This window comes from Oncorhynchus kisutch, linkage group LG11 (genome assembly GCF_002021735.2).
Source record: "Oncorhynchus kisutch isolate 150728-3 linkage group LG11, Okis_V2, whole genome shotgun sequence".
NCBI classification, from domain to species: Eukaryota; Metazoa; Chordata; class Actinopteri; order Salmoniformes; family Salmonidae; genus Oncorhynchus; species Oncorhynchus kisutch.
Window position 1 is genome coordinate 79,371,894 of NC_034184.2, and position 27,074 is coordinate 79,398,967.

A 27,074-nucleotide genomic window follows, 5' to 3' on the forward strand; every position below is an offset into this window, starting at 1 on the left:
TAATTGCTCATGTACAGTTGAAGTCGAAAATGTACATACACTTAGGTTGGAGTCATTAACTCTATTTTTAACCTCCACAAATTTCTTGTTAAACTATAGTTTCTTCAAGTCGTTTAGGACATCTACTTTGTGACACAAGTAATTGTTCCAACTATTGTTAACAGACAGATTATTTCACTTATAATTCACTGTATCACAATTCCGGTGGGTCAGAAGTTTACATACACTAAGTTGACTGTGCCTTTAAACAGCTTGGAGAATTCCAGAAAATGATGGCATGGCTTTAGAAGCTTCTGATAGACTAATTGACATCATTTGAGTCAATTGGAGGTGTACCTATGGATGCATTTCAAGGCCTACCTTCAAACTCTGTGCCTCTTTGCTTGACATCTTGTAAAAAAATCAGCCAAGACTTCAGAAAACAAATGGTAGACCTCCACAAGTCTGGTTCATCTTTGGGAGCAATTTCCAAATGCCCAAAGGTATCACGTTCATCTGTACAAACAATAGTACGCAAGTATAAACACCATGGTACCAAGCAGCCGTCATACCGCTCAGGAAGGAAACGCCTTCTGTCTCCTGGAGAGGAACATACTTTGGTGTGAAAAGTGCAACTCAATCCCAGAACAACAGCAAAGGACCTTGTGAAGATGCTGGAGGAAACGGGTCCAAACGTATGTATATTCACAGTAAAACGAGTCCTATATCGACATAACCTGAAAGGCTGCTCAGCCACTCCTCTTTCTATTCTGGTTAGGGCCAGTTTGCGCTGTTATGTTAAGGGGGTAGTACAAAGCGTTGTACGAGATCTTCAGTTTCTTGGCAATTTCTCAAACGGAATAGCCTTCATTTCTCAGAACAAGAATAGACTGACAAGTTTCAGAAGAAATATCTTTGTTTCTTGCCATTTTGAGCCTGTAATCGAACCCACAAATGCTGATGCTCCAGATACTCAACTAGTCTAAATAAAGCCAGTTGTATTGCTTCTTTAAACAAAACAACAGTTTTCAGCTGTGCTAACATAATTGCAAAAGGGTTTTCTAATGCTCAATTAGCCTTTTAAAATGATAATCTTGTATTAGCGAACACAACGTGCCATTGGAACACAGGAGTGATGGTTGCTGATAATGGGCCTCTGTACGCCTTTGTAGATATTCCATAAAAAAATCTGCCATTTCCAGCTACAATAGTAATTTACAACATTAACAATGTCTACACTGTATTTCTGGTCAATTTGATGTTATTTTAATGGACAACAATTGTGCTTTTCTTCCAAAACCAAGGACATTTCTAAGTGACTCCAAACTTTTGGACGGTAGTGAGTGTGTGTGTGTGTGTGGACATTTCTAAGTGACCCCTGTCTTGTGAACGGTAGTGTACATGTTTCTGTGTGTGCTGTAGGAACTCCAACGGCTGGAGACCATCCTGTCTTTGTGTTCAGAGCTGGGGCGATCGGAGCAGGACAGGGAGAAGAGTGTTGGTTCTAGTCCAGGTACCGGTCTAGCCGATCTCCAAAAGATCAACCGGGAACTAGAGAAGCTCCAGGTCTCTGACGACAAAGAGCCAGTATCAGTCTTCTTCGACTTAACCGTTAACGGAAATGGTACCGAGGAGCGTCAGGTCGGACAGCGATGGAGCAGAGATCCCCGTGACAACAGGGCGGAATCACCCGTCGTCACTCTACGAAGCTCTGCCTCCTCGCCCACCCCGCATCTACCGAGGACCAATCAGGTGAGACTTCTTCACTTTCTCACACGCTCTTTCTCCCCTTTCAGCCAACCTCCGTCTCTCTCTCTCTCTCCCCCATTTCAGCCAACCTCCCTGTCTCTCTCTCTTTCTCTCCTTTCAGCCAACCTCCCTGTCTCTCTCTCTCTTTCTCTCCTTTCAGCCAACCTCCCTGTCTCTCTCTCTCCTTTCAGCCAACCTCCCTGTCTCTCTCTCCTTTCAGCCAACCTCCCTGTCTCTCTCTCCTTTCAGCCAACCTCCCTGTCTCTCTCTCCTTTCAGCCAACCTCTCTCTCTCTCCCCTTTCAGCCAACCTCCTTGTCTCTCTCTCTCTCCCCCCTTTCAGCCAACCTCCCTGTCTCTCTCTCTCTCCCCCCTTTCAGCCAACCTCCCTGTCTCTCTCTCTCTCTCTCTCCCCTTTCAGCCAACCTCCCTGTCTCTCTCTCTCTCTCCCCTTTCAGCCAACCTCCCTGTCTCGCTCTCTCTCTCCCCTTTCAGCCAACCTCCCTGTCTCTCTCTCTCTCCCTCTCCCCTTTCAGCCAACCTCCCTGTCTCTCTCTCCCTCTCCCCTTTCAGCCAACCTCCCTGTCTCTCTCTCCCTCTCCCCTTTCAGCCAACCTCCCTGTCTCTCTCTCCCTCTCCCCTTTCAGCCAACCTCCCTGTCTCTCTCTCTCTCCCCTTTCAGCCAACCTCCCTGTCTCTCTCTCTCTCTCTCTCTCCCCCCTTTCAGCCAACCTCCCTGTCTCTCTCTCTCTCTCTCTCCCCCCTTTCAGCCAACCTCCCTGTCTCTCTCTCTCTCTCTCTCCCCCCTTTCAGCCAACCTCTCTCTCTCTCTCTCTCTCTCTCCCCTTTCAGCCAACCTCCCTGTCTCGCTCTCTCTCTCCCCTTTCAGCCAACCTCCCTGTCTCTCTCTCTCTCTCTCTCTCTCCCCTTTCAGCCAACCTCCCTGTCTCTCTCTCTCTCCCTCTCTCCTTTCAGCCAACCTCCCTGTCTCTCTCTCCCTCTCCCCTTTCAGCCAACCTCCCTGTCTCTCTCTCCCTCTCCCCTTTCAGCCAACCTCCCTGTCTCTCTCTCTCTCTCTCCCCTTTCAGCCAACCTCCCTGTCTCTCTCCCCTTTCAGCCAACCTCCCTGTGTCTCTCTCCCCTTTCAGCCAACCTCCCTGTCTCTCTCTCCCCTTTCAGCCAACCTCCCTGTCTCTCTCTCCCCTTTCAGCCAACCTCCCTGTCTCTCTCTCCCCTTTCAGCCAACCTCCCTGTCTCTCTCTCCCCTTTCAGCCAACCTCCCTGTCTCTCTCTCCCCTTTCAGCCAACCTCCCTGTCTCTCTCTCTCTCTTAATGTTGCTTCATGTAGCTTCTCATGGCTTAATAAGAGTTAAAGGAGAGAGAGATGAGAGTGGTAGAGAGAGATCCCCTCTCACCATAAAGTATTACAGAGGAAAACACACACTGGCCTTGGCCACGTCTCAACACCTCCTTCTACATTGCTTAGTTCTGTTGTGAAAACTCCTCTGGAATCTGACTTACTCTTATCATTTAGGATCCACGTATTTTATCTACTCGCAAAAATGTCTTATCTTCTTAGACCTCCACAACAAGCTTTAGAGGTCAGGGTCGTTTGTTATAGTGAATCGGTCTTCTATTTACCATGTCAGAACCTGGAGGTGCTGGATACTGTATTTCAAGTTTGGTTTCTGTGCAGCTGTGGGAGGAGGTCACAGGAGATGTGAGTGTGTGGACAGCTAAATTCAACCAATTTTTTTTGCCCTTGTTCTGGATGACCTGTAGTGGGGTGCAGGCTTTTGTTCCTGCTCAGCACTAACACGCATTATTCAACTAATTATCAAGATCTAGTTCAACTGAATCAGGTTTGTTCTGGGCTGGGAACAGACAACAGCACCACCAATATCTCTCCAGGACCAGTGAATAGAGAACATAGCATAGATTCCATTGTGAGAGTGATGTCATCTTTAGGCGCTGGCGGAGGAGGGACGGCGGAGGAAGGAAGTGACCCGTGTGGAGGAGGAGAGGATCCAGGTGCTCAACAACATGGACAAACTGGAACAGAAGATCAAAGAACTGGACAACCAGATGGACGAATCACTCAGAGAAGTAAGGAGGGATGGGGGAGGGACAGAGAGAGATAGGGGGAGGGAGGGACAGAGAGAGATAGGGGGAGGGAGGGACAGAGAGAGATAGGGGGAGGGAGGGACAGAGAGAGATAGGGGGAGGGAGGGACAGAGAGAGATAGGGGGAGGGAGGGACAGAGAGAGATAGGGGGAGGGAGGGACAGAGAGAGATAGGGGGAGGGAGGGACAGAGAGAGATAGGGGGAGGGAGGGACAGAGAGAGATAGGGGGAGGGAGGGACAGAGAGAGATAGGGGGAGGGAGGGACAGAGAGAGATAGGGGGAGGGAGGGACAGAGAGAGATAGGGGGAGGGAGGGACAGAGAGAGATAGGGGGAGGGAGGGACAGAGAGAGAGAGGGGGAGGGAGGGACAGAGAGAGAGAGGGGGAGGGAGGGACAGAGAGAGAGAGGGGGAGGGAGGGACAGAGAGAGAGTGGGGGAGGGAGGGACAGAGAGAGAGTGGGGGAGGGAGGGACAGAGAGAGAGGGGGAGGGAGGGACAGAGAGAGATAGGGGGAGGGAGGGATGCAGAGAAAAAGTTGGGTAGAAAGAGGTGAGAGAGACATACTTACTCCCTCTCTCCATCCAGGTAGAGATGGTCTCTCACACTCTCTCACTCTCTCTCTCTCCATCCAGGTAGAGATGCAGACACTCTCTCTCTCTCCATCCAGGTAGAGATGCAGACAGACTCACTCTCTCTCTCCATCCAGGTAGAGATGCAGACACTCACTCTCTCTCTCTCCATCCAGGTAGAGATACAGACAGACTCATTCTCTCTCTCTCCATCCAGGTAGAGATACAGACAGACTCACTCTCTCTCTCTCCATCCAGGTAGAGATACAGACACTCACTCTCTCTCTCTCCATCCAGGTAGAGATACAGACACTCACTCTCTCTCTCTCCATCCAGGTAGAGATACAGGCAGACTCACTCTCTCTCTCTCCATCCAGGTAGAGATACAGACAGACTCACTCTCTCTCTCTCCATCCAGGTAGAGATACAGACAGACTCACTCTCTCTCTCTCCATCCAGGTAGAGATATAGACAGACTCACTCTCTCTCTCTCCATCCAGGTAGAGATACAGACAGACTCACTCTCTCTCTCTCCATCCAGGTAGAGATACAGACAGACTCACTCTCTCTCTCTCCATCCAGGTAGAGATACAGACACTCACTCTCTCTCTCTCCATCCAGGTGGAGATACAGACAGACTCACTCTCTCTCTCTCTCCATCCAGGTAAAGATGCAGACACTCACTCTCTCCTCATCCAGGTAGAGATACAGACAAACTCACTCTCTCTCTCTCCATCCAGGTGGAGATGGAGGGTGCCCTGGTGCAGGCTGAGCAGGATGCAGAGCTATCAGCTCTGCAGCAGGAGAGAGATGCTGTGGAGACACTCGACACCAAGATGGCCGACATGGAACAACAGGCACCAGACCAGAAGCCTCAGGTGTGTGTCTGTTGTAACACTGAGTCAACTGGGTTTACTAGGGGCAACTCAACATAAGGGAGGGAGAGAGTGACCATATGGGTGGGTGTGTACGTGCTGTTACATGGAGTTTGTAAGAGTTTGTGGTGTCATAGCACTGTGTGGATGCAGTGGTGGAAAAGTACCCAATTGTTATTCTTGAGTAAAAGTAAAGATGCCTTAATAGAAAAGTAAAAGTCACCCAGTAAAATACTACTTGAGTGAAACTCTAAAATGATTTGGTTTTAAATATACTGATGTATCAAAAGTAAATGTAATTGCTAAAATATACTTAAGTATCAAAAGTAAAAGTATAAAAAATAACATTTTTAAATGTACAGATATCCAGGGGCAGGCTTCGACACTTAGACATAATCTACAAACGAAGCATGTGTTTAATCAATCCGCCAGATCAGAGGCAGTAGGAATGACCAGATATGTTCTCTGTTTAGTGAGTCCACCAGATCAGAGGCAGCAGGGATGACCAGGGATGTTCTGTGTTTAGTGAGTCCTCCAGATCAGAGGCAGTAGGGATGACCAGGGATGTTCTGTGTTTAGTGAGTCCTCCAGATCAGAGGCGGTAGGGATGACCAGGGATGTTCTGTGTTTAGTGAGTCCTCCAGATCAGAGGCAGTAGGGATGACCAGGGATGTTCTGTGTTTAGTGAGTCCTCCAGATCAGAGGCAGTAGGGATGACCAGGGATGTTCTCTGTTTAGTGAGTCCACCAGATCAGAGGCAGTAGGGATGACCAGGGATGTTCTGTGTTTAGTGAGTCCTCCAGATCAGAGGCAGTAGGGATGACCAGGGATGTTCTGTGTTTAGTGAGTCCTCCAGATCAGAGGCAGTAGGGATGACCAGGGATGTTCTGTGTTTAGTGAGTCCTCCAGATCAGAGGCAGTAGGGATGACCAGGGATGTTCTGTGTTTAGTGAGTCCTCCAGATCAGAGGCAGTAGGGATGACCAGGGATGTTCTGTGTTTAGTGAGTCCTCCAGATCAGAGGCAGTAGGGATGACCAGGGATGTTCTGTGTTTAGTGAGTCCTCCAGATCAGAGGCAGTAGGGATGACCAGGGATGTTCTCTGTTTAGTGAGTCCACCAGATCTTGTGTTCTCTTGTGTGTAAATTAGACAATTTTCCTGTCCTGCTAAGCATTCATAATGTAATGTACTTTTGTGTGTCAGGAAAAATGTATGGAGTAAAAAGTACATAATTTTCTGTAGTGAAGTGTATGTAGTGAAGTAAAAGTAAACTGTCAAATATAAATGGTAAAGTACAGATAACTCAAACCACTTAGGTAGTACTTTAAAGTATTTTTACTTCAGTACATTACACCACTGTGTGCATGATATGTAATGTGAGCCACATATTCTCAAGCTAAACACATACATATAGTACATTGATTGGCATGTGACTAGATGACGTGGTGTAAATCCCTGTCATGTTGTCTCCGGTCCAAATATACAGCTGTTAATTCACAACAGGGTCATGTGGTTTGGTAAGAAGAATGCCCCTCTCCCCACAGGTGTGATTACTACCTCTGAGGGTTTGGCGCTTGAGGTACTCACCTCATACAAGTACTTGGGAGTATGGTTAGACAGTACACTGTCCTTCTCTCAGCACATATCAAAGCTGCAGGCTAAAGTTAAATCTAGACTTGGTTTCCTCTATCGTAATCACTCCTCTTTCACCCCAGCTGCCAAACTAACCCTGAATCAGATGGCCATCCTACCATGCTAGATTATGGAGACTTAATTTATAGATCAACAGGTAAGGGTGCTCTCGAGCAGCTTGATGTTCCTTAGCATTCGGCCATCAGATGTTCCACCAATGCTCCTTATAGGACACATCACTGCACTCTATACTCCTCTGTAAACTGGTCATCTCTGTATACCCGTCGCAAGACCCACTGGTTGATGCTTATTTTGTAAAACCCTCTTAGGCCTCACTCCCCCCTATCTGAGATACCTACTGCAGCCCTCATCCTCCACATACAACACCCATTCTGCCAGTCACATTCTGTTAAAGGTCCCCAAAGCACACACATCCCTGGGTCGCTCCTCTTTTCAGTTCACTGCAGCTAGCGACTGGAACGAGCTGCAACAAACACTCAAACTGGACAGTTTTATTTACTCAATCATGGACACTGACAGTTGTGGCTGCTTTGCGTGATGTATTGTTGTCTCTACCTTCTTGCCCTTTGTGCTGTTGTCCGTGCCCAATAATGTTTCTACCATGTTGTGTTGCTACCATGTTGTTGTCATGTTGTGTTGCTACCATGTTGTTGTCATGTTGTGTTGCTACCATGTTGTCATGTTGTGTTGCTACCATGCTGTGTTGTCATGTGTTGCTGCCTTGCTATGTTGTTGTCTTAGGTTTCTCTTTATGTAGTGTTGTCTCTTGTTGTCATGTGTTGCTGCCTTGCTATGTTGTTGTCTTAGGTTTCTCTTTATGTAGTGTTGTCTCTTGTTGTCATGTGTTGCTGCCTTGCTATGTTGTTGTCTTAGGTTTCTCTTTATGTAGTGTTGTCTCTTGTTGTCATGTGTTGCTGCCTTGCTATGTTGTTGTCTTAGGTTTCTCTTTATGTAGTGCTGTCTCTTGTTGTGATGTGTGTGTTGTCCTATATTTATACGTAATTTATTTGTTATTATAATTTTTAAAAATCCCTGCCCCCCGTCCCTGCAGGAGGCTTTTTGGTAGGTCGTCATTGTAAATAAGAATATGTTCTTAACGAACTTGCCTGGTTAAATAAAGGTAAGTAGCGTTCACTGCCCTGTCTTACCACACACACATACACAGGGGTGTGTTAAAGTGAGGATCGACTAAAGGATCAATGACAAGAGAATGAGGTGGGGTTGGATGGATGGTTGTGTTCAGGTCTGTTCCAGAGACTTCCATTAACCTCTAGCGTCGAGCAAACCCGTATCCGGGAGCGTAATCATAGCCTCAAGCTCATTACCATAACGCAACGTTTCCTATTCATGAAAATCGCAAATGAAATAAATATATTGAAACACAAGCTTAGCCTTTTGTTAACAACACTGTCATCTCAGATTTTCAAAATATGCTTTAACCAAAGCTACACAAGCATTTGTGTAAGAGTATTGATAGCTAGCATAGCATTAAGCCTAGCATTCAGCAGGCAACATTTTCACAAAAACAAGAAAAGCATTCAAATAAAATAATTTACCTTTGACGAGACTCTGTTAGATGGCAAATGTTCATTTTTTCCAAAAATATTATTTGTGTAAGAGAAATAGCTCCGTTTTGTTCATCACGTTTGGCTAAGAAAAACGAAAATGCAGTCACTTACAACGCCAAGCTTTTTTCCAAATTAGCTCTATAATATCGACAGAAACATGGCAAACGTTGTTTAGAATCAATCCTCAAGGTGTTTTTCACAATTCTATTCGATGAAAAATCATTCCTGGCAGTCGGTTTCTCATCAGAGGCAAATGGAAAAATACTGCAGCTGGAGATTACGCAATAATTGCGACGGAGGACACCAAGCGACCACCTGGTAGATGTAGTCTCTTATGGTCCATCTTCCAATGATATGCCTACAAATACGTCACAATGCTGCAGACACCGAAAACGTGGAAAAGGTAAGCTGACTCCTAGCTCCTCCACAGCCATATAAGGAGTCATTGCCATGAGGCGGTTTCAAAAAATGCGGCACTTCCTGATTGTATTTTTATCTGGGTTGTTTCTGTAACATCAGTTCTGTGGCACTCACAGACAATATCTTTGCAGTTTTGGAAACGTCAGAGTGTTTTCTTTCCAAAGCTGTCAATTACATGCATAGTCGAGCATCTTTTCGTGACAAAATATCTTGTTTAAAACGGGAACGTTTTTCATCAAAAATTAAGAGCGCCCCCTATATCGAAGAAGTTAACCCTACAGCTGGCAGATAAATGAGAATGGAGACGGAGGGAGAATGAGGAGAGACGGAGGGAGAATGAGGAGAGACGGAGGGAGAATGAGGAGAGACGGAGGGAGAATGAGGAGAGACGGAGGTAGAATAAGACTTAATAAGATTTGGCGTTTGCATGCCGGGTCAGCTGGCCTGTTTCTGCCGTGTCGGGTCAGCTAGCCTGTTTCTGCCGTGTCGGGTCAACTAGCCTGTTTCTGCCGTGTCGGGTCAGCTAGCCTGTGTCTGCCGTGTCGGGTCAACTAGCCTGTTTCTGCCGTGTCGGGTCAGCTAGCCTGTTTCTGCCGTGTCGGGTCACCCCCAACCCACCATTGTATCGGTCCTCCCGGTCTTCCCTGTCCTTTAGTCCATCCCTCCATCCAGCTCTCCAGATCACTGTAACACTGTATTAACTCTGCTTCCCTTCTCCCACAAACGCTATATCCTGCCCTCTGTCCTGTGTGTTTGTACCTAGGCGTATGCACATGCTTGTCATTCATCCGTGTGTGCGTATTGTTGTCTATGTGTGTGCTTCTCGTTCGTCTGTGTGTGTGTGTGTGTGCTTATGAGTATGCCAGGTGTGTGTCTCTACAGACTGAGAGGACTAGGGTAGAGCAGCTGTCTCAGGGTGGGTGTCTCTACAGACTGAGAGGACTAGGGTAGAGCAGCTGTCTCAGGGTGTGTGAGAGCTGGGTCAGTACACACACTCTTCCTGCTAAAATTAACAACTTCCGGTGACACACACACACACACACACACACACCTGTTCCTACCTGTTCACCCCTCCTTCTCCTCTAGGCCGTCATCCTCTCATTTGGATTATCTCTACTTGTCTCCCTCTTCCTCCTCCATTTCCTCCTCTTCTCCTGTCAGTCAGTTTCAGGATGGGTCACATGTCCTTCAGCTCCACAGACTCTCCGCCTGTTGATGGGTAGTAGCTGTTTTTTGATAGGATGAGGAAACATGGTTTCTAGCATGTTTGGAGAGAGCCTTGATTTGGTTGTGTGACTGAATGCTCTCTCCCTCATGCACAAAATAGGGAGTAAACAGTGTCCACATAGGAACAGCCAAGATGTTACAACACAATCTGACAAAATGTGTGTGTGTGTCAGGAATCTGAGGTGCTGGAGGCTGAGACAAAGCGTTTTAAGGACCTGGAGGACCAGCAGATGGAGAGAGAGAGTCGTCATAATGAGGAGAAGGAGACAAGCACACAACACCTTCTCAAAGAGATCGTTGACTATCAACTCAGCACCGTCACACGCAAGGTACAGTGTGTTTGTGTTAGAGTATGTGTGTGTTGAACTTTGTGTGTGTTAAACTGTGTGTGTTCCCAGGGGAGACTGGTGACCCTGAAGAAGCAGGCGGACCTGATTACCCAGCAGGCTCAGCGAGAGAAGGATAGCTTTCTGAAGGAGAGGACCAACCTGCAGATGATGCTGCAGAGGGTATGAACGCATGGTGTGTGTGTTTGATTTCAGTCCTACTTGCATTTTAAAGTCTCTCTCTCACTTGCTCTCGCTCTATCTCTCTCACTTGCGTTCTCTCTTTCTTACTTGCGCTCTCTCTCTCGCTCTCACTTGCTCTCTCTCGCTCTCTCTCGCTCTCTCTCGCTCTCTCTCGCTCTCTCTCGCTCGCTCTCACTTGCTCTCTCTCGCTCTCACTTGCTCTCTCTCGCTCTCACTTGCTCTCTCTCACTCGCTCTCTTGCTCTCTTGCTCTCTCTCGCTCTCTCTCGCTCTCTCTCGCTCTCTCTATCGCTCTCTCTCAGGAGAAAGAGAACCATGCCTCTCTGGAGAGGAAGTATGCTGACCTCACAGGTGGGCGGCACTTCCCTCTCAGTCCCATCAGTCTCAAGGAGGTATGTTTGACTGCTGCCTAGCAACCGTCTCCATTCCCGCCGATTGTCCCCCTCGCCTCAGTCTCCTCTCTTTCCTCCTCCTCCCGTCCCCTAGGATACGGCGTTGCTGGCTGACGTGTGACGGTCTCCTAGTGACCAGTCCCGTGACCACGCCCCTTCCTCTCTTTCTTTTCTTATCCTTCCTGCTGACCTGCTGGTCCTCTCATCCCTCCTTTCCTCTCTTGCGTTAAAGAGCGCTAAGATACCATTTCCTCCCTTCATCCTTGTCATTTAAAGCTGAGAACCGCGATAGGTGAAACAGGGCCACTGGCCCACCCAGGGCATTTGTTGTTTTCGTTTTGAGGAAATGGGCAGCCAGCATCGCGGTAAAAATATTGGATCTGCTATTCTGTGCATTGTCACAGGCCGGCTCATAGCCTGTGGCAATAAATGAGGGGTCGCGAACAACAGGTATCGGCCAATCAAAAAGGGTCTTTATTATAAACCAAAAACTATTAACTTTAAACAAAGAAAAGGGAATGAGGTGTGAAAGTATCATAATGTAGGGTGTATGTAAAGTATCATAATGTAGGGTGTATGTAAAGTATTATAATGTAAGGTGTATGTAAAGTATCATAATGTAGGGTGTATGTAAAGTATCATAATGTAAGGTGTATGTAAAGTATTATAATGTAAGGTGTATGTAAAGTATCATAATGTAGGGTGTATGTAAAGTATCATAATGTAAGGTGTATGTAAAGTATTATAATGTAAGGTGTATGTAAAGTATCATAATGTAGGGTGTATGTAAAGTATCATAATGTAAGGTGTATGTAAAGTATTATAATGTAAGGTGTATGTAAAGTATCATAATGTAAGGTGTATGTAAAGTATCATAATGTAAGGTGTATGTAAAGTATTATAATGTAAGGTGTATGTAAAGTGCAGGGATGCGTGAATCTGTGTGTGTGAATATGACTGAGTGAAAACTACATAAAACTACAAAGGAACAAACAAACAGGATCATACCTGGAGGAGCAGAGAGAGAGAGACAAGAGTTATTAGTGAAGCAGTTTAAATACACTGAGCCCAGGTGACTCCAATCACTAACGACCCTCTGCCTGCAGGAGGAACCGCCCCCTGCACTGCAGAGGGACCGTGACAGCATGTCCGAGGGAAAGTTCTGGTATATCATGAGGCTTTAAGAAGCACTTTGTGGAGGCCATCTCAGAAACACTTCCTCCTCCTCTCGTCTTTCGTTTATACAGTGATAATAACACATTGCACGGGTAACAAACAGGCCTGTTCCTATTGTGTATGTTTTCAATGTCAATGTGAAACTAATGGAAGATGCTTAACCTGCATAACAGTACAGCTCTGCCTCTGATGCTAGAGGTTCACTAACCAAACTAACAACAAGTTTGAACATGGCTCTGGCCAATCCCTCCTCTGATCCTGAGCATATCCCCTCCCCTGATGACATCACCCAAAAACCAGAAGATGATGAGGTGTGTGTGTGTGTGTGTAAGGGGTCTGAGTGCATTCAGTTGGTGTGTGTGTTTGAGCGAGGGTAGTTTGGAGGTGGACCAATCGATTGGTCAAAATGTTTAAACGTGTATTTTTCAATATACAGTACCAGTGAGAAATGTTGGACACCTACCTTTTCTACATTGTAGAATAATAGTGAAGACATCAAAACTATGAAATAACACGTAGCCTCCCTTACCCTTGATGACAGCTTTGCACGCTCTTGGCATTTTCTCAGTCACCTGGATTGCATTTCAATTAACAGGTGTGCCTTGTTAAAAGTTAATTTGTGGAATTTCTTTCCTTAATGTGATTGAGCCAATCAGATGTTTTGTGACAAGGTAGGGGTGGTATACAGAAGATAGCCCTATTTGGTAAATGACCAAGTCCATATTATGGCAAGAACAGCTCAAATAAGCAAAGAGAAACGACAGTCCATCATTACTTTAAGACATGAAGGTCAGTCGATCTGTAAAATTTAAAGAACTTTGAACGTTTCTTCAAGTGCAGTCGGCAAAAACCATCAAACACTATGATGAAACTGGCTCTCATGAGGACCACCACAGGAAAGGAAGACCCAGAGTTACCTCTGCTGCAGAGGAGAAGTTCATTAAAATAACTGCACCTCAGAAATTGCAGCCCAAATAAATGCTTCAGAGTTCAAGTAACAGACACATATCAACATCAACTGTTCAGAGACTGTGTGAATCAGGCCTTCATGGTCGAATTACTGCAAAGAAACCACTACTTAAGAACACCAATAAGCAGAAGAGACTTGTTTGGGCCAAGAAGCACGAGCACTGGACATTAGACCAGTGGAAATCTGTCCTTTGGTCTGATGATTCCAAATTTGAGGTTTTGTGTTCCAACCACCATGTCTTTGTGAGATGCAGAGTAGGTAAACAGATGATCTTCACAGGTGTGGTTCCCACCGTGAAGCATGGAGGAGGAGGTGTGATGGTGCTTTGCTGGTGACACGGTCAGTGATTTATTTAGAATTCAAGGCACACTTAACCAGCATGGCTACCACCGCATTCTGCGGGGATACGCCATCCCATCAGTTTTGCGCTTTAGTGGGACTATCATTTGTTTTTCAACAGGACAATGACCAAGAAGGAGAGTGATGAAGTGTTGCATCCACATCAATATGCTGGTTAACTTCGCTATTATGCACATAGCAACATGGTCTAGGAAAAGACACCAATTCAACAGCACACTGATGTTTCAGAACAGCGGACAGCGACCGTTATCAAACGTAGGAGAAAGAACATTTGTTATACAATGATGTGATTGTTATTAGTGTTGAACCATTGTCCTTAACCATATACAATTTCAGTAGCACTAGTCTCTTAGAGTGATGGACTGTTCCATCCCCACGGCCTCCACAATGGATCAGTCCACTCAGACAGGAGCCAATCAGACAGGTGTCTTATACACTATGATATTTATTTGTTTTTGCTACTGCTCGACTAAGGAAATCTCTGTCGACCAACACAGGTTATGGACCAAACATTCGACCAGTCGACTAAATCGGGTCAGCCCTAGTTCCCTTTCTCTGATGGTGTTCCTTTCATCCTCTTTAATCTCTGTCGCCCCTCCTCTCCTGTTGACTGGCCTTCTTCCTCGCCCTGTCGCCCCTCCTCTCACCAAAACCCCTTCTGTTCATTGGCCGGAGGACATGGCAACCGATCGTGACCCCTCCCCTCCCGGACTCTCCTCCTCCTCTCCCTGTAAATAATCACTGCCACAACAGGCAGGTAAAAGCTGTGTGTGTGTTGTGTGATTCTGAATATTGTATGTGCATGTTCAGCACTTCCGTTCGCTGGAGGAGAGGAAGAGGTTAGTGAAAGAAGGCGGGGCCCACCCGAGTGACACGTTACCCAGGAAGAAGACCACTGTCACCCCTCAGTTCAGCTGTGTTACACTGGGACACAGTATGCTTAACAAGGTACGCACACACACACACACACACACACGCATACATACACTCATGCACACACACACACACCATCCCCTTTAATCTCACTCTCGCTGGTCTTCCACAGTCCCAGCAGCCCCCGGTGCAGAGTTGTAGCTGTGTCAGTATTCTACCAAGGGCCATGTCTGTCTCCAGCAATACAGATACACACCGTCTGCACAAGGGTGAGGACACACACACACACACACACACAGTCTGTCACAACACCGGTGATCCTCTGGACTAGATACTGTACAGTAACACAGTATAAGGCTTCAACACACAGGACGGATCCTCAGATTGTGTGTCTGATGGGTGGATAGGAGCATGATTTTTTATTTGTTTGTAGAGATAATTGAGGAGAGGAAGAAGATGCTTTCTGCTGTTGTGAAGCATCCATTTATACAGTAGGTCCCAGTACCCAATGGAGAATGTGTTGTGAAGCATCCATTTATACAGTAGGTCCCAGTACCCAATGGAGAATGTGTGTGTGTGTGTGTTGAGATTGAAGCCTGTTCTATGGGCCAGATGTCTCTGGCCCTCTTGCCTGATGGTATCAGGGTTCCTGCGTGTGTGTGTGTCTCTGTGCCTATGTGTCGACTCGCCATCTCTGTTTTGTGTATGTGTCTTTCCTGTACCCAACTCTAGAACTGTATGGTGTGTTATTCCTGTCATAGTGACAGTCAGGGTGGAGGTCCACTAGTGTGTTATTCCTGTCATAGAGACAGTCCGGGTGGAGGTCCACTAGTGTGTTATTCCTGTCATAGTGACAGTCATAGTGACAGTCAGGGTGGAGGTCCACTAGTGTGTTATTCCTGTCATAGAGACAGTCCGGGTGGAGGTCCAGTAGTGTGTTATTCCTGTCATAGAGACAGTCAGGGTGGAGGTCCACTAGTGTGTTATTCCTGTCATAGTGACAGTCAGGGTGGAGGTCCACTAGTGTGTTATTCCTGTCATAGAGACAGTCCGGGTGGAGGTCCACTAGTGTGTTATTCCTGTCATAGAGACAGTCCGGGTGGAGGTCCACTAGTGTGTTATTCCTGTCATAGTGACAGTCATAGTGACAGTCAGGGTGGAGGTCCACTAGTGTGTTATTCCTGTCATAGAGACAGTCAGGGTGGAGGTCCACTAGTGTGTTATTCCTGTCATAGTGACAGTCAGGGTGGAGGTCCACTAGTGTGTTATTCCTGTCATAGTGACAGTCATAGTGACAGTCAGGGTGGAGGTCCACTAGTGTGTTATTCCTGTCATAGTGACAGTCAGGGTGGAGGTCCACTAGTGTGTTATTCCTGTCATAGTGACAGTCATAGTGACAGTCAGGGTGGAGGTCCACTAGTGTGTTATTCCTGTCATAGTGACAGTCAGGGTGGAGGTCCACTAGTGTGTTATTCCTGTCATAGTGACAGTCATAGTGACAGTCAGGGTGGAGGTCCAGTAGTGTGTTATTCCTGTCATAGAGACAGTCCGGGTGGAGGTCCACTAGTGTGTTATTCCTGTCATAGTGACAGTCAGGGTGGAGGTCCACTAGTGTGTTATTCCTGTCATAGTGACAGTCAGGGTGGAGTTCCACTAGTGTGTTATTCCTGTCATAGAGACAGTCCGGGTGGAGGTCCACTAGTGTGTTATTCCTGTCATAGTGACAGTCAGGGTGGAGGTTCACTAGTGTGTTATTCCTGATATAGTGACAGTCAGGGTGGAGTTCCACTAGTGTGTGGTCTATGATTTGCTCCGGTTGGACTTGTTCACCTGCTGTGTTTTGTGGCCCATGAAGTTGTGGCTTTATTTTTTTGGACAATATATATCTGGATTTTGTTATGAGGAACTTTCGGTTGGTGTTATATATTGTTTTACCGGTTTAACTGTGGCTGGTCTGTGTGATCAGAGGGAGGGGCAGCGGTCTGTAGCGTCCAGTCAGACTGTGGCCCCTGAGACGGGGAGCGGTCTGTAGCGACCAGTCAGACTGGGGCCCCTGAGACGGGGAGCGGTCTGTAGCGTCCAGTCAGACTGTGGCCCCTGAGACGGGGAGCGGTCTGTAGCGTCCAGTCAGACTGGGGCCCCTGAGACGGGGAGCGGTCTGTAGCGTCCAGTCAGACTGTGGCCGCTGAGACGGGGAGCGGTCTGTAGCGTCCAGTCAGACTGGGGCCCCTGAGACGGGGAGCGGTCTGTAGCGTCCAGTCAGACTGGGGCCCCTGAGACGGGGAGCGGTCTGTAGCGTCCAGTCAGACTGGGGCCCCTGAGACAGGGAGCGGTCATGGAGAACAGGGCTCAGCGCATGGAGGGTCAAACACAGGTAACTGATTATTACTCATTAATTAACATAGGTAATAAACACTGTACCTGTGGAGCTCTCTCTCATTCACTCCTTTCTCTCACTACACTGTCCGTCTCTCGCTTTCTGACCCTGGGTGGTCTTGTTGTGGTCCAGGTCAGGCCACCCGGTCCAACATGTACCTGGACAGTGGCAATGGCCAGGCCTACGACACCATGAGCATGGACAGCTTGGACTCCATGGACACCAGCATCTCTGTCTGCTCACCTGACAACGTCTCCTGGTAGGTCTCTGTGTGTGTGTCTCTCTGTGTGTGTGTGTGTGTCTCTCTGTGTGTGTGTGTGTGTGTGACAGAGAGGGAGGATACATAAGACATGTTATTGAAAGTGTCCATCTTCATCAGCTACACTGAACAAAAATATAAACGCAACATGTAAAGTGTTGGTCCCATATTTCATGACTTGAAATAAAAGATCCCTGCTATTTTCCATAAGCACAAAAAGCGTATTTCTCTCAAATTGTGTGCACAAATTTGTTTAGTTCCTTGTTAGTGAGTATTTATCCTTTGACAAGATGATCCATCCACCTGACAGGCGTGGCATATCAAGAAGCTGTTTAAACGGCCTGATCATTACACAGGTGCACCTTGTACTGGGGACAATAAAAGGTCACCCTAAAATGTGCAGATTTATCACACAACACAATGCCACAGATGTCTCAAGTTTTGAGGGAGCGTGCAATTGGGATGTTGACTGCAGGAATGTCCAACAGAGCTGTTGCCAGAGAATGTTAATGTTAATTTCTCTATCATAAGAAAGTTTGTCAGTAGATCAAACTGGTCTCAGAACCGCAGACCATGTGTACGGTGTCATGTGGGCCAACGGTTTGCTGATGTCACCTCTGGTTATGGTATGGCCAGGCAAAAGCTACGGACAATGAACACACTTGCATTTTATCGATGGCAATTTGAATACACAGAAATACTCTGACGAGATCTTGAGGCCCATTTTGTTTTTAAGGTATCTGTGACCATCAGATGCATATCTATATTATCAGTCATGTGAAATCCATAGATTAGGGCCTAAGTGACTAATTTCTTCATATTTTTATTTATTTATTTTTATTTCACCTTTATTTAACCAGGTAGGCTAGTTGAGAACAAGTTCTCATTTGCAACTGCGACCTGGCCTATGAACAGTAACCCGGTGAAACCTTGTGTTCAGTATCTATTGTGTTCAGTATAATAGTCTAACAACCGATCAAGCAACATTGTAGACTAAATGATCAAATCCTGTTGCTGCAGGACTATTTTGCTGAGACAATGTAGGTCAAAATTGAAGTTCTATGTGAAGTCCGCTTATCATTTCATATCATGTGAAACATTGAGTGCTGGAGCTTTTCGGGAATATAAATGTATTGTGAGACTTTGTGTGTTTGTCTAGGGCTAATGTAAATGGTGTGTATGTAAGCCGACCCGTCGCTCTCCCACCGTACAGGCCCCCTTCTCGGGAGGATTGGGAGGTTACAAGTGGGGATAGCCAGCTAGTGGAGGTAGATTTGGGGTTCAGCCTCCCTTTGTAAAATCATGTGTTCTGCATGTAGAGCCCTCGGTCTCTCTCTCTGTCTGTCTCTCTCTCCTCTCTCTTTCCTCTCTCGGTCTCTCTCTCTCTCTGTCTCTCTCTCTCCTCTCTCTCTCCTCTCTCTGTCTCTCTCTCTCTCTGTCTCTCTCTCCTCTCTCGGTCTCTCTCTCTGTCTGTCTCTCTCTCCTCTCTCGGTCTCTCTCTCTGTCTCTCTGTCTCTCTGTCTCTCTCGCTCTCTCGCTCTCGTGCTCTCTGTGTCTGTGTGTTTGTATTTATCATTTGTATTTATTATGGAGCCCCATTAGTTCCTGCCATAGCAGCAGCTACTCTTCCTGGGGTTTATTATGGATCCCCATTAGTTCCTGCCATAGCACCAGCTACTCTTCCTGGGGTTTATTATGGAGCCCCATTAGTTCCTGCCATAGCACCAGCTACTCTTCCTGAGGTTTATTATGGAGCCCCATTAGTTCCTGCCATAGCAGCAGCTACTCTTCCTGCGGTTTATTATGGAGCCCCATTAGTTCCTGCCATAGCACCAGCTACTCTTCCTGCGGTTTATTATGGAGCCCCATTAGTTCCTGCCATAGCACCAGCTACTCTTCCTGGGGTTTATTATGGAGCCCCATTAGTTCCTGCCATAGCAGCAGCTACTCTTCCTGGGGGTTTATTATGGAGCCCCATTAGTTCCTGCCATAGCACCAGCTACTCTTCCTGGGGTTTATTATGGAGCCCCATTAGTTCCTGCCATAGCACCAGCTACTCTTCCTGGGGTTTATTATGGAGCCCCATTAGTTCCTGCCATAGCAGCAGCTACTCTTCCTGCGGTTTATTATGGAGCCCCATTAGTTCCTGCCATAGCAGCAGCTACTCTTCCTGGGGGTTTATTATGGAGCCCCATTAGTTCCTGCCATAGCAGCAGCTACTCTTCCTGGGGTTTATTATGGAGCCCCATTAGTTCCTGCCATAGCACCAGCTACTCTTCCTGAGGTTTATTATGGAGCCCCATTAGTTCCTGCCATAGCAGCAGCTACTCTTCCTGCGGTTTATTATGGAGCCCCATTAGTTCCTGCCATAGCACCAGCTACTCTTCCTGCGGTTTATTATGGAGCCCCATTAGTTCCTGCCATAGCACCAGCTACTCTTCCTGGGGTTTATTATGGAGCCCCATTAGTTCCTGCCATAGCAGCAGCTACTCTTCCTGGGGGTTTATTATGGAGCCCCATTAGTTCCTGCCATAGCACCAGCTACTCTTCCTGGGGTTTATTATGGAGCCCCATTAGTTCCTGCCATAGCACCAGCTACTCTTCCTGGGGTTTATTATGGAGCCCCATTAGTTCCTGCCATAGCAGCAGCTACTCTTCCTGCGGTTTATTATGGAGCCCCATTAGTTCCTGCCATAGCAGCAGCTACTCTTCCTGGGGGTTTATTATGGAGCCCCATTAGTTCCTGCCATAGCAGCAGCTACTCTTCCTGGGGTTTATTATGGAGCCCCATTAGTTCCTGCCATAGCAGCAGCTACTCTTCCTGGGGTTTATTATGGAGCCCCATTAGTTCCTGCCATAGCACCAGCTACTCTTCCTGGGGTTTATTATGGAGCCCCATTAGTTCCTGCCATAGCACCAGCTACTCTTCCTGGGGTTTATTATGGAGCCCCATTAGTTCCTGCCATAGCAGCAGCTACTCTTCCTGGGGTTTATTATGGAGCCCCATTAGTTCCTGCCATAGCAGCAGCTACTCTTCCTGGGGTCCAGCGAAATTAAGGCAGTTTGTACACTTTTTCAAAACATTACAATATATGAACAGATTTCACAACACATTAAGTGTGTGCCCTCAGGCCCCTACTCTACTACCACATATCTACAACACATTAAGTGTGTGCCCTCAGGCCCCTACTCTACTACTACATATCTACAACACATTAAGTGTGTGCCCTCAGGCCCCTACTCTACTACCACATATCTACAACACATTAAGTGTGTGCCCTCAGGCCCCTACTCTACTACCACATATCTACAACACATTAAGTGTGTGCCCTCAGGCCCCTACTCTACTACCACATATCTACAACACATTAAATGTGTGCCCTCAGGCCCCTACTCTACTACCACATATCTACAACACATTAAGTGTGTGCCCTCAGGCCCCTACTCTACTACCACATATCTACAACACATTAAGTGTGTGCCCTCAGGCCCCTACTCTACTACCACATATCTACAACACATTAAGTGTGTGCCCTCAGGCCCCTACTCTACTACCACATATCTACAACACATTAAGTGTGTGCCCTCAGGCCCCTACTCTACTACCACATATCTACAACACATTAAGTGTGTGCCCTCAGGCCCCTACTCTACTACCACATATCTACAACACATTAAGTGTGTGCCCTCAGGCCCCTACTCTACTACCACATATCTACAACACATTAAGTGTGTGCCCTCAGGCCCCTACTCTACTACCACATATCTACAACACACAATCCATGTGTACATGTGTGTTTCTAGTGATGTTATCGTGTGTTAGTATGCGTGTGTCTGTTTGTGTTGCTTCACAGTCCCCGCTGTTCCATAAAGTGTATGTTTATCTGTTTTCTAAATCTAATTTTACTGTTTGCATCAGTTACCTGATGTGGAATAGAGTTCCATGTAGTCATGGCTCTATGTAGTACTGTGGAATAGAGTTCCATGTAGTCATGTGGAATAGAGTTCCATGTAGTCATGGCTCTATGTAGTACTGTGGAATAGAGTTCCATGTAGTCATGTCTCTATGTAGTACTGTGGAATAGAGTTCCATGTAGTCATGGCTCTATGTAGTACTGTGGAATAGAGTTCCATGTAGTCATGTGGAATAGAGTTCCATGTAGTCATTGCTCTATGTAGTACTGTGGAATAGAGTTCCATGTAGTCATGTGGAATAGAGTTCCATGTAGTCATGGCTCTATGTAGTACTGTGGAATAGAGTTCCATGTAGTCATGGCTCTATGTAGTACTGTGGAATAGAGTTCCATGTAGTCATGGCTCTTGTAGTACTGTGGAATAGAGTTCCATGTGGTCATGGCTCTATGTAGTACTGTGGAGTAGAGTTCCATGTGGTCATGGCTCTATGTAGTACTGTGGAATAGAGTTCCATGTGGTCATGGCTCTATGTAGTACTGTGGAATAGAGTTCCATGTAGTCATGGCTCTATGTAGTACTGTGGAATAGAGTTCCATGTGGTCATGGCTCTATGTAGTACTGTGGAATAGAGTTCCATGTAGTCATGTGGAATAGAGTTCCATGTAGTCATGGCTCTATGTAGTACTGTGGAATAGAGTTCCATGTAGTCATGGCTCTATGTAGTACTGTGGAATAGAGTTCCATGTAGTCATGGCTCTATGTAGTACTGTGGAATAGAGTTCCATGTAGTACCGTGTGCCACCCATAGTCTGTTCTGGATTTGGGGACTGTGAACCAACCTCTGGTAGCATGTCTTGTGGGGTAAGTCTGGGTGTCTGAGCTGTGTGCCAGTGGTTTAAACAGACAGCTTGGTGTATTCAACATGTCAATACTTCTCACAAATACAACTAGTGATGAAGTCAATCTCTCCTCCACTTTGAGCCAGGAGAGATTGACATGCATGTTATTCATGTTAGTCCTCGTTGTACATCTAAGGTCCAGCCATGCTGCCCTGTTCTGAGCCAATTTTCCTAAGTCCTCTTTGTGACACCTGACCTCACGACTGAACAGTAGTCCAGGTGCACCAATACTAGAGCATGTAGGATCTGCCTTGTTGATAGTGTTAAGAAGGCAGAGCATCGCTTTATTATGGACAGACTTCTCCCCATCTCAGCTACTGTTGTATCAACAGGGCCAACCATGACAATTTACAATCCAGGGTTACTCCAAGCAGTTTAGTCTTCTCAATTTATTATGGTAGAGATTAAGGAGAGGGTGGGAGGGACTGAAGGATTATCGTAGAGATTAAGGAGGGATGGAGGGAATGATGGATTATGGTAGCGATTAAGGAGAGAGGGATGAGGGAATGAATGATTAAGGAAAGGGTGGAGGGAATGAAGGATTAAGGAGAGGGTGGAGGGAATGGAGGATTAAGGAGAGGGTGGAGGGAATGGAGGATTAAGGAGAGGGTGGAGGGAATGGAGGATTAAGGAGAGGGTGGAGGGAATGGAGGATTAAGGAGAGGGTGGAGGGAATGAAGGATTAAGGAGAGGGATGGAGGATTATGGTAGAGATTAAGGAGAGGGGGATGGAGGGAATGAAGGATTAAGGAGAGGGTGGAGGGAATGGAGGATTAAGGAGAGGGTGGAGGGAATGGAGGATTAAGGGGAGGGATGGAGGGAATTAAGGATTAAGGAGAGGGTGGAGGGAATGGAGGATTAAGGAGAGGGTGGAGGGAATGAAGGATTAAGGAGAGGGTGGAGGGAATGGAGGATTATGGTAGAGATTAAGGAGGGAGGGAATGAAGGATTAAGGAGAGGGTGGAGGGAATGAAGGATTAAGGAGAGGGATGGAGGGAATGAAGGATTAAGGAGAGGGTGGAGGGAATGGAGGATTAAGGAGAGGGTGGAGGGAATGAAGGATTAAGGAGAGGGTGGAGGGAATGGAGGATTAAGGAGAGGGATGGAGGGAATGAAGGATTAAGGAGAGGGTGGAGGATTAAGGAGAGGGTGGAGGGAATGGAGGATTAAGGGGAGGGATGGAGGGAATTAAGGATTAAGGAGAGGGTGGAGGGAATGGAGGATTATGGTAGAGATTAAGGAGAGAGGGATGAGGGAATGAAGGATTAAGGAGAGGGATGGAGGAAATGGAGGATTAAGGAGAGGGATGGAGGGAATGAAGGATTAAGGAGAGGGTGGAGGGAATGAAGGATTAAGGAGAGGGTGGAGGGAATGAAGGATTAAGGAGAGGGATGGAGGATTAAGGAGAGAGGGGTGGAGGGAATGGAGGATTAAGGAGAGGGATGGAGGGAAGCGGTGTAGTTAGTGAGGGGACAGTCAATCAGAAATGAAAAGCAGCAGCCTGTACTGAGATACACATGTCCAGGCTGGTTCTAATGTGTTCCAGCAGACTCGAGTGTGTGTGTGTGTGTTCACGCAGTGCCTTCAGAAGGTATTCATACAACATTATGTTGTGTTACAGCCTGAACTCAAAATAGATCAAACAATATACACTGCTCAAACAAATAAAGGAAGCACTAAAATACCACATCCTAGATCTGAATGAATAAAATATTCTAATTAAATGCTTTTTTCTTTACATAGTTGAATGTGCTGACAACAAAATCACACAAAAATGATCAATGGAAATCAAATGTATCAACCCATGGAGGTTTGGATTTGGAGTCACACTCAAAATTAAAGTGGAAAACCACACTACAGGCTGATCCAACTTTGATGTAATGTCCTTAAAACAAGTCAAAATGAGGCTCAGTAGTGTGTGGGGCCTCCGCGTGCCTGTATGACCTCCCTACAACGCCTGGGCATGCTCCTGATGAGGTGGCGGATGGTCTCCTGAGGGATCTCCTCCCAGACCTGGACTAAAGCATCCGCCAACTCCTGGACAGTCTGTGGTGCAACATGGTGTTGGTGGATGGAGCGAGGCATGATGTCCCAGATGTGCTCAATTGGATTCAGGTCTGGAGAACGGGCGGGCCAGTCCATAGCATCAATGCCTTCCTCTTGCAGGAACTGCTGACACACTCCAGCCACATGAGGTCTAGCATTGTTTTGCATTAGGAGGAACCCAGGGCCAACCGCACCAGCATATGGTCTCACAAGGGGAGACCTATTGGCAGTCAGGCTACCTCTGGCGAGCACATGGAGGGCTGTGCGGCCCCCCAAAGAAATGCCACCCCACACCATGACTGACCCACCGCCAAACTGGTCATGCTGGAGGATGTTGCAGGCAGCAGAACATTCTCCACGGCGTCTCCAGACTCTGTCACGTCTGTCATATGTGCTCAGTGTGAACCTGCTTTCATCTGTGAAGAACACAGGGCGCCAGTGGCGAAATTGCCAATCTTGGTGTTCTCTGGCAAATGCCAAACGTCCTGCACGGTGTTGGGCTGTAAGCACAACCCCACCTGTGGACGTCGGGCCCTCATACCACCCTCATGGAGTCTGTTTCTGACCGTTTGAGCAGGCACATGCACATTTGTGGCCTGCTGGAGGTCATTTTGCAGGGCTCTGGCAGTGCTCCTCCTGCTTCTCCTTGCACAAAGGCGGAGGTAGCGGTCCTGCTGCTGGGTTGTTGCCCTCCTACGGCCTCCTCCATGTCTCCTGATGTACTGGCCTGTCTCCTGGTAGCGCCTCCATGCTCTGGACACTACGCAAACCTTCTTGCCACAGCTCGCATTGATGTGCCATCCTGGATGAGCTGCACTACTTGAGCCACATGTGTGGGTTGTAGACTCCATCTCATGCTACCACTAGAGTGAATGCACCGCCAGCATTCAAAAGTGACCAAAATATAAGTCAGGAAGCATAGGAACTGAGAAGTGGTCTGTGGTCACCACCTGCGGAACCACTCCTTTATTGGGGGTGTCTTGCTAATTGCCTATAATTTCCACCTGTTATCTATTCCATTTGCACGACAGCATGTGAAATGTATTGTCAATCAGTGTTGCTTCCTAAGTGGACAGTTTGATTTCACAGAAGTGTGATTGACTTGGAGTTACATTGTGTTGTTTAAGTGTTCCATTTATTTTTTTGAGCAGTGCTCACACCCCTGAGTCAATACATGTGAGAATCACATTTGGCAGCGATTACAGCTGTGAGTCTTTCTGGGTAAATCTCCAAGAGATGTGCAAACCTGTATTGCGCAACATTTGCCCTTTTATTCTTCAAAAAATTGTCAAATTGGTTGTTGATCATGGCTAGACAACCATTTTCAGGTCTTGACATAGATTTTCAAACCGGTTTGTCATAACTAACTAGGCCACTCAGGAACATTCACTGTCTTCTTGGTAAACAACTCCAGTGTAGATTTGGCCTTGTGTTTTAGCTTGTTGTCCTGCTGGAAGGTGAATTCATCTCCCAGTGTCTGATGGAAAACAGACTGAACCAGGTTTTTCCTCTAGAATTTTGCTTATGCTTAGCTGCATTCCATTTCTTTATTTATCCTGAAAAACACCCCCAGTCCTTAACAATTACAAGCATACCCATAACATGATGCAGCCACCACTATGCTTGAAAATATGGAGAATGGTACTCAGTGATGTGTTGTATTGGATTTTGCCCAAACGTAACGCGTTGTATTCAGGACAAAAAGTGAATTGCTTTGCTACATTTTTTTGCAGTATTACTTTAGTGCCTTGTTGCAAACAGGATGCATGTTTTGGAATATTTGTTTTCTGTTTTTGTTTTCTTCTTTTCACTCTGTCATGTTGGTTAGTATTGTGGAGTAACTACAATGTTGTTGATCCATCCTCAGTTTTCTCCTATCACAGCCATTATGGGATATTCAATGTCTGCTTTTAAAAAAACACTAGTATTGCACACAGTGTGAGTCCATGCAACTTATTATGTGACTTGTTCTACTCCTGAACTTATTTAGGCTTAAGGTGGTTGAATACATTTCAGATTTTATTTTTTTTCTAATACATTTGTACAACTTTTGAAAAACCTAATTCCACTTTGACATTATGGGGTATTGTGTGTAGGTAGGCCACTGACACTGTCAATTTAATCCATTTTAAATTCTGGGTAGAACACAACAAAATGTGGAAAAGGTCAGGGGTGTGAATACTTTCTGAAGGCTCTGTGTGTCTTTGTGCTGCATCGTTCCCAGATGGTAGAATGTGTTTGTGTGTTCCATGGGAAGAACAAGCCTCATGCTGCATCGTTCCCAGATGGTAGAATGTGTTTGTGTGTTCCATGGGAAGAACAAGCCTCATGCTGCATCGTTCCCAGATGGTAGAATGTGTTTGTGTGTTCCATGGGAAGAACAAGCCTCATGCTGCATCGTTCCCAGATGGTAGAATGTGTTTGTGTGTGTTGCAGTGCCAGCACGTCTAATGTGACCAGACTGGAGGAGATGGAGCATCTACTGAGACAGGCCCAGGAAGAGAAGAACCGCCTCATAGAACACAAGGTAACACACACACACACACACACACAGAACTCCAAGATGTGTAAAGTGTGTGTTGTGTCTGGTGCAGGAGCAAGAGATGGAGTCGCGCAAACAGGCTCTGGAGGAGGAGAGGAGGCGGGAGCATCTGGAGAAACGACTGCAGGAGGAGACCAACAGACGACAGAAACTCGTCGACAGGGAGGTGAAACTACGGGAGAAACAGAGAGCACAGGTGAGAGCGAGAGACGGAACAAGAGAGAGTGAGCGAAAGAAAATGATATTCAAAAGTCAAGAGAAAACAGTAGCTCTCCAGGATTATAGGGTTGGTGACCATTTGAGTAACCTTTAACCCCTGTCCCATCAGTCCCGTCCTCTGACGCGTTACCTGCCAGTGCGTAAGGATGATTTTGACCTGAGGGCCCATATAGAGTCAGCGGGCCACAGCGCTGACACGTGTTTCCACCTGTCCCTCACGGAGAAGATCTGTCGAGGATTCCTGGTCAAGATGGGGAGAAAGATCAAGACCTGGAAGAAACACTGGTTCGTCTTCGACCGCAACCGGCGAACGCTCTCCTATTTCTCAGGTATACACTGGATGGTGACCGTGGA

At 46.7% G+C, this 27,074-nt stretch overlaps 1 protein-coding gene across 2 annotated transcripts in view; it reads left to right on the forward strand.

Annotated features, from left to right (window-relative positions):
* Window positions 1-27,074, forward strand: part of LOC109900115 (pleckstrin homology-like domain family B member 2) — a 52,838-nt gene that overhangs the window by 24,568 nt on the left and 1,196 nt on the right. For both annotated transcript variants that reach the window (XM_031836377.1, XM_031836378.1), the window contains exons 5-16: window positions 1,402-1,731; window positions 3,696-3,833; window positions 5,161-5,298; window positions 10,337-10,492; window positions 10,562-10,672; window positions 10,995-11,084; window positions 14,401-14,538; window positions 14,636-14,732; window positions 16,973-17,099; window positions 26,396-26,486; window positions 26,554-26,697; window positions 26,830-27,049. In XM_031836377.1, coding sequence (XP_031692237.1) covers window positions 1,402-1,731; window positions 3,696-3,833; window positions 5,161-5,298; window positions 10,337-10,492; window positions 10,562-10,672; window positions 10,995-11,084; window positions 14,401-14,538; window positions 14,636-14,732; window positions 16,973-17,099; window positions 26,396-26,486; window positions 26,554-26,697; window positions 26,830-27,049 — 1,780 coding nt within the window. The remainder of the gene's footprint in view (window positions 1-1,401; window positions 1,732-3,695; window positions 3,834-5,160; window positions 5,299-10,336; window positions 10,493-10,561; window positions 10,673-10,994; window positions 11,085-14,400; window positions 14,539-14,635; window positions 14,733-16,972; window positions 17,100-26,395; window positions 26,487-26,553; window positions 26,698-26,829; window positions 27,050-27,074) is intronic.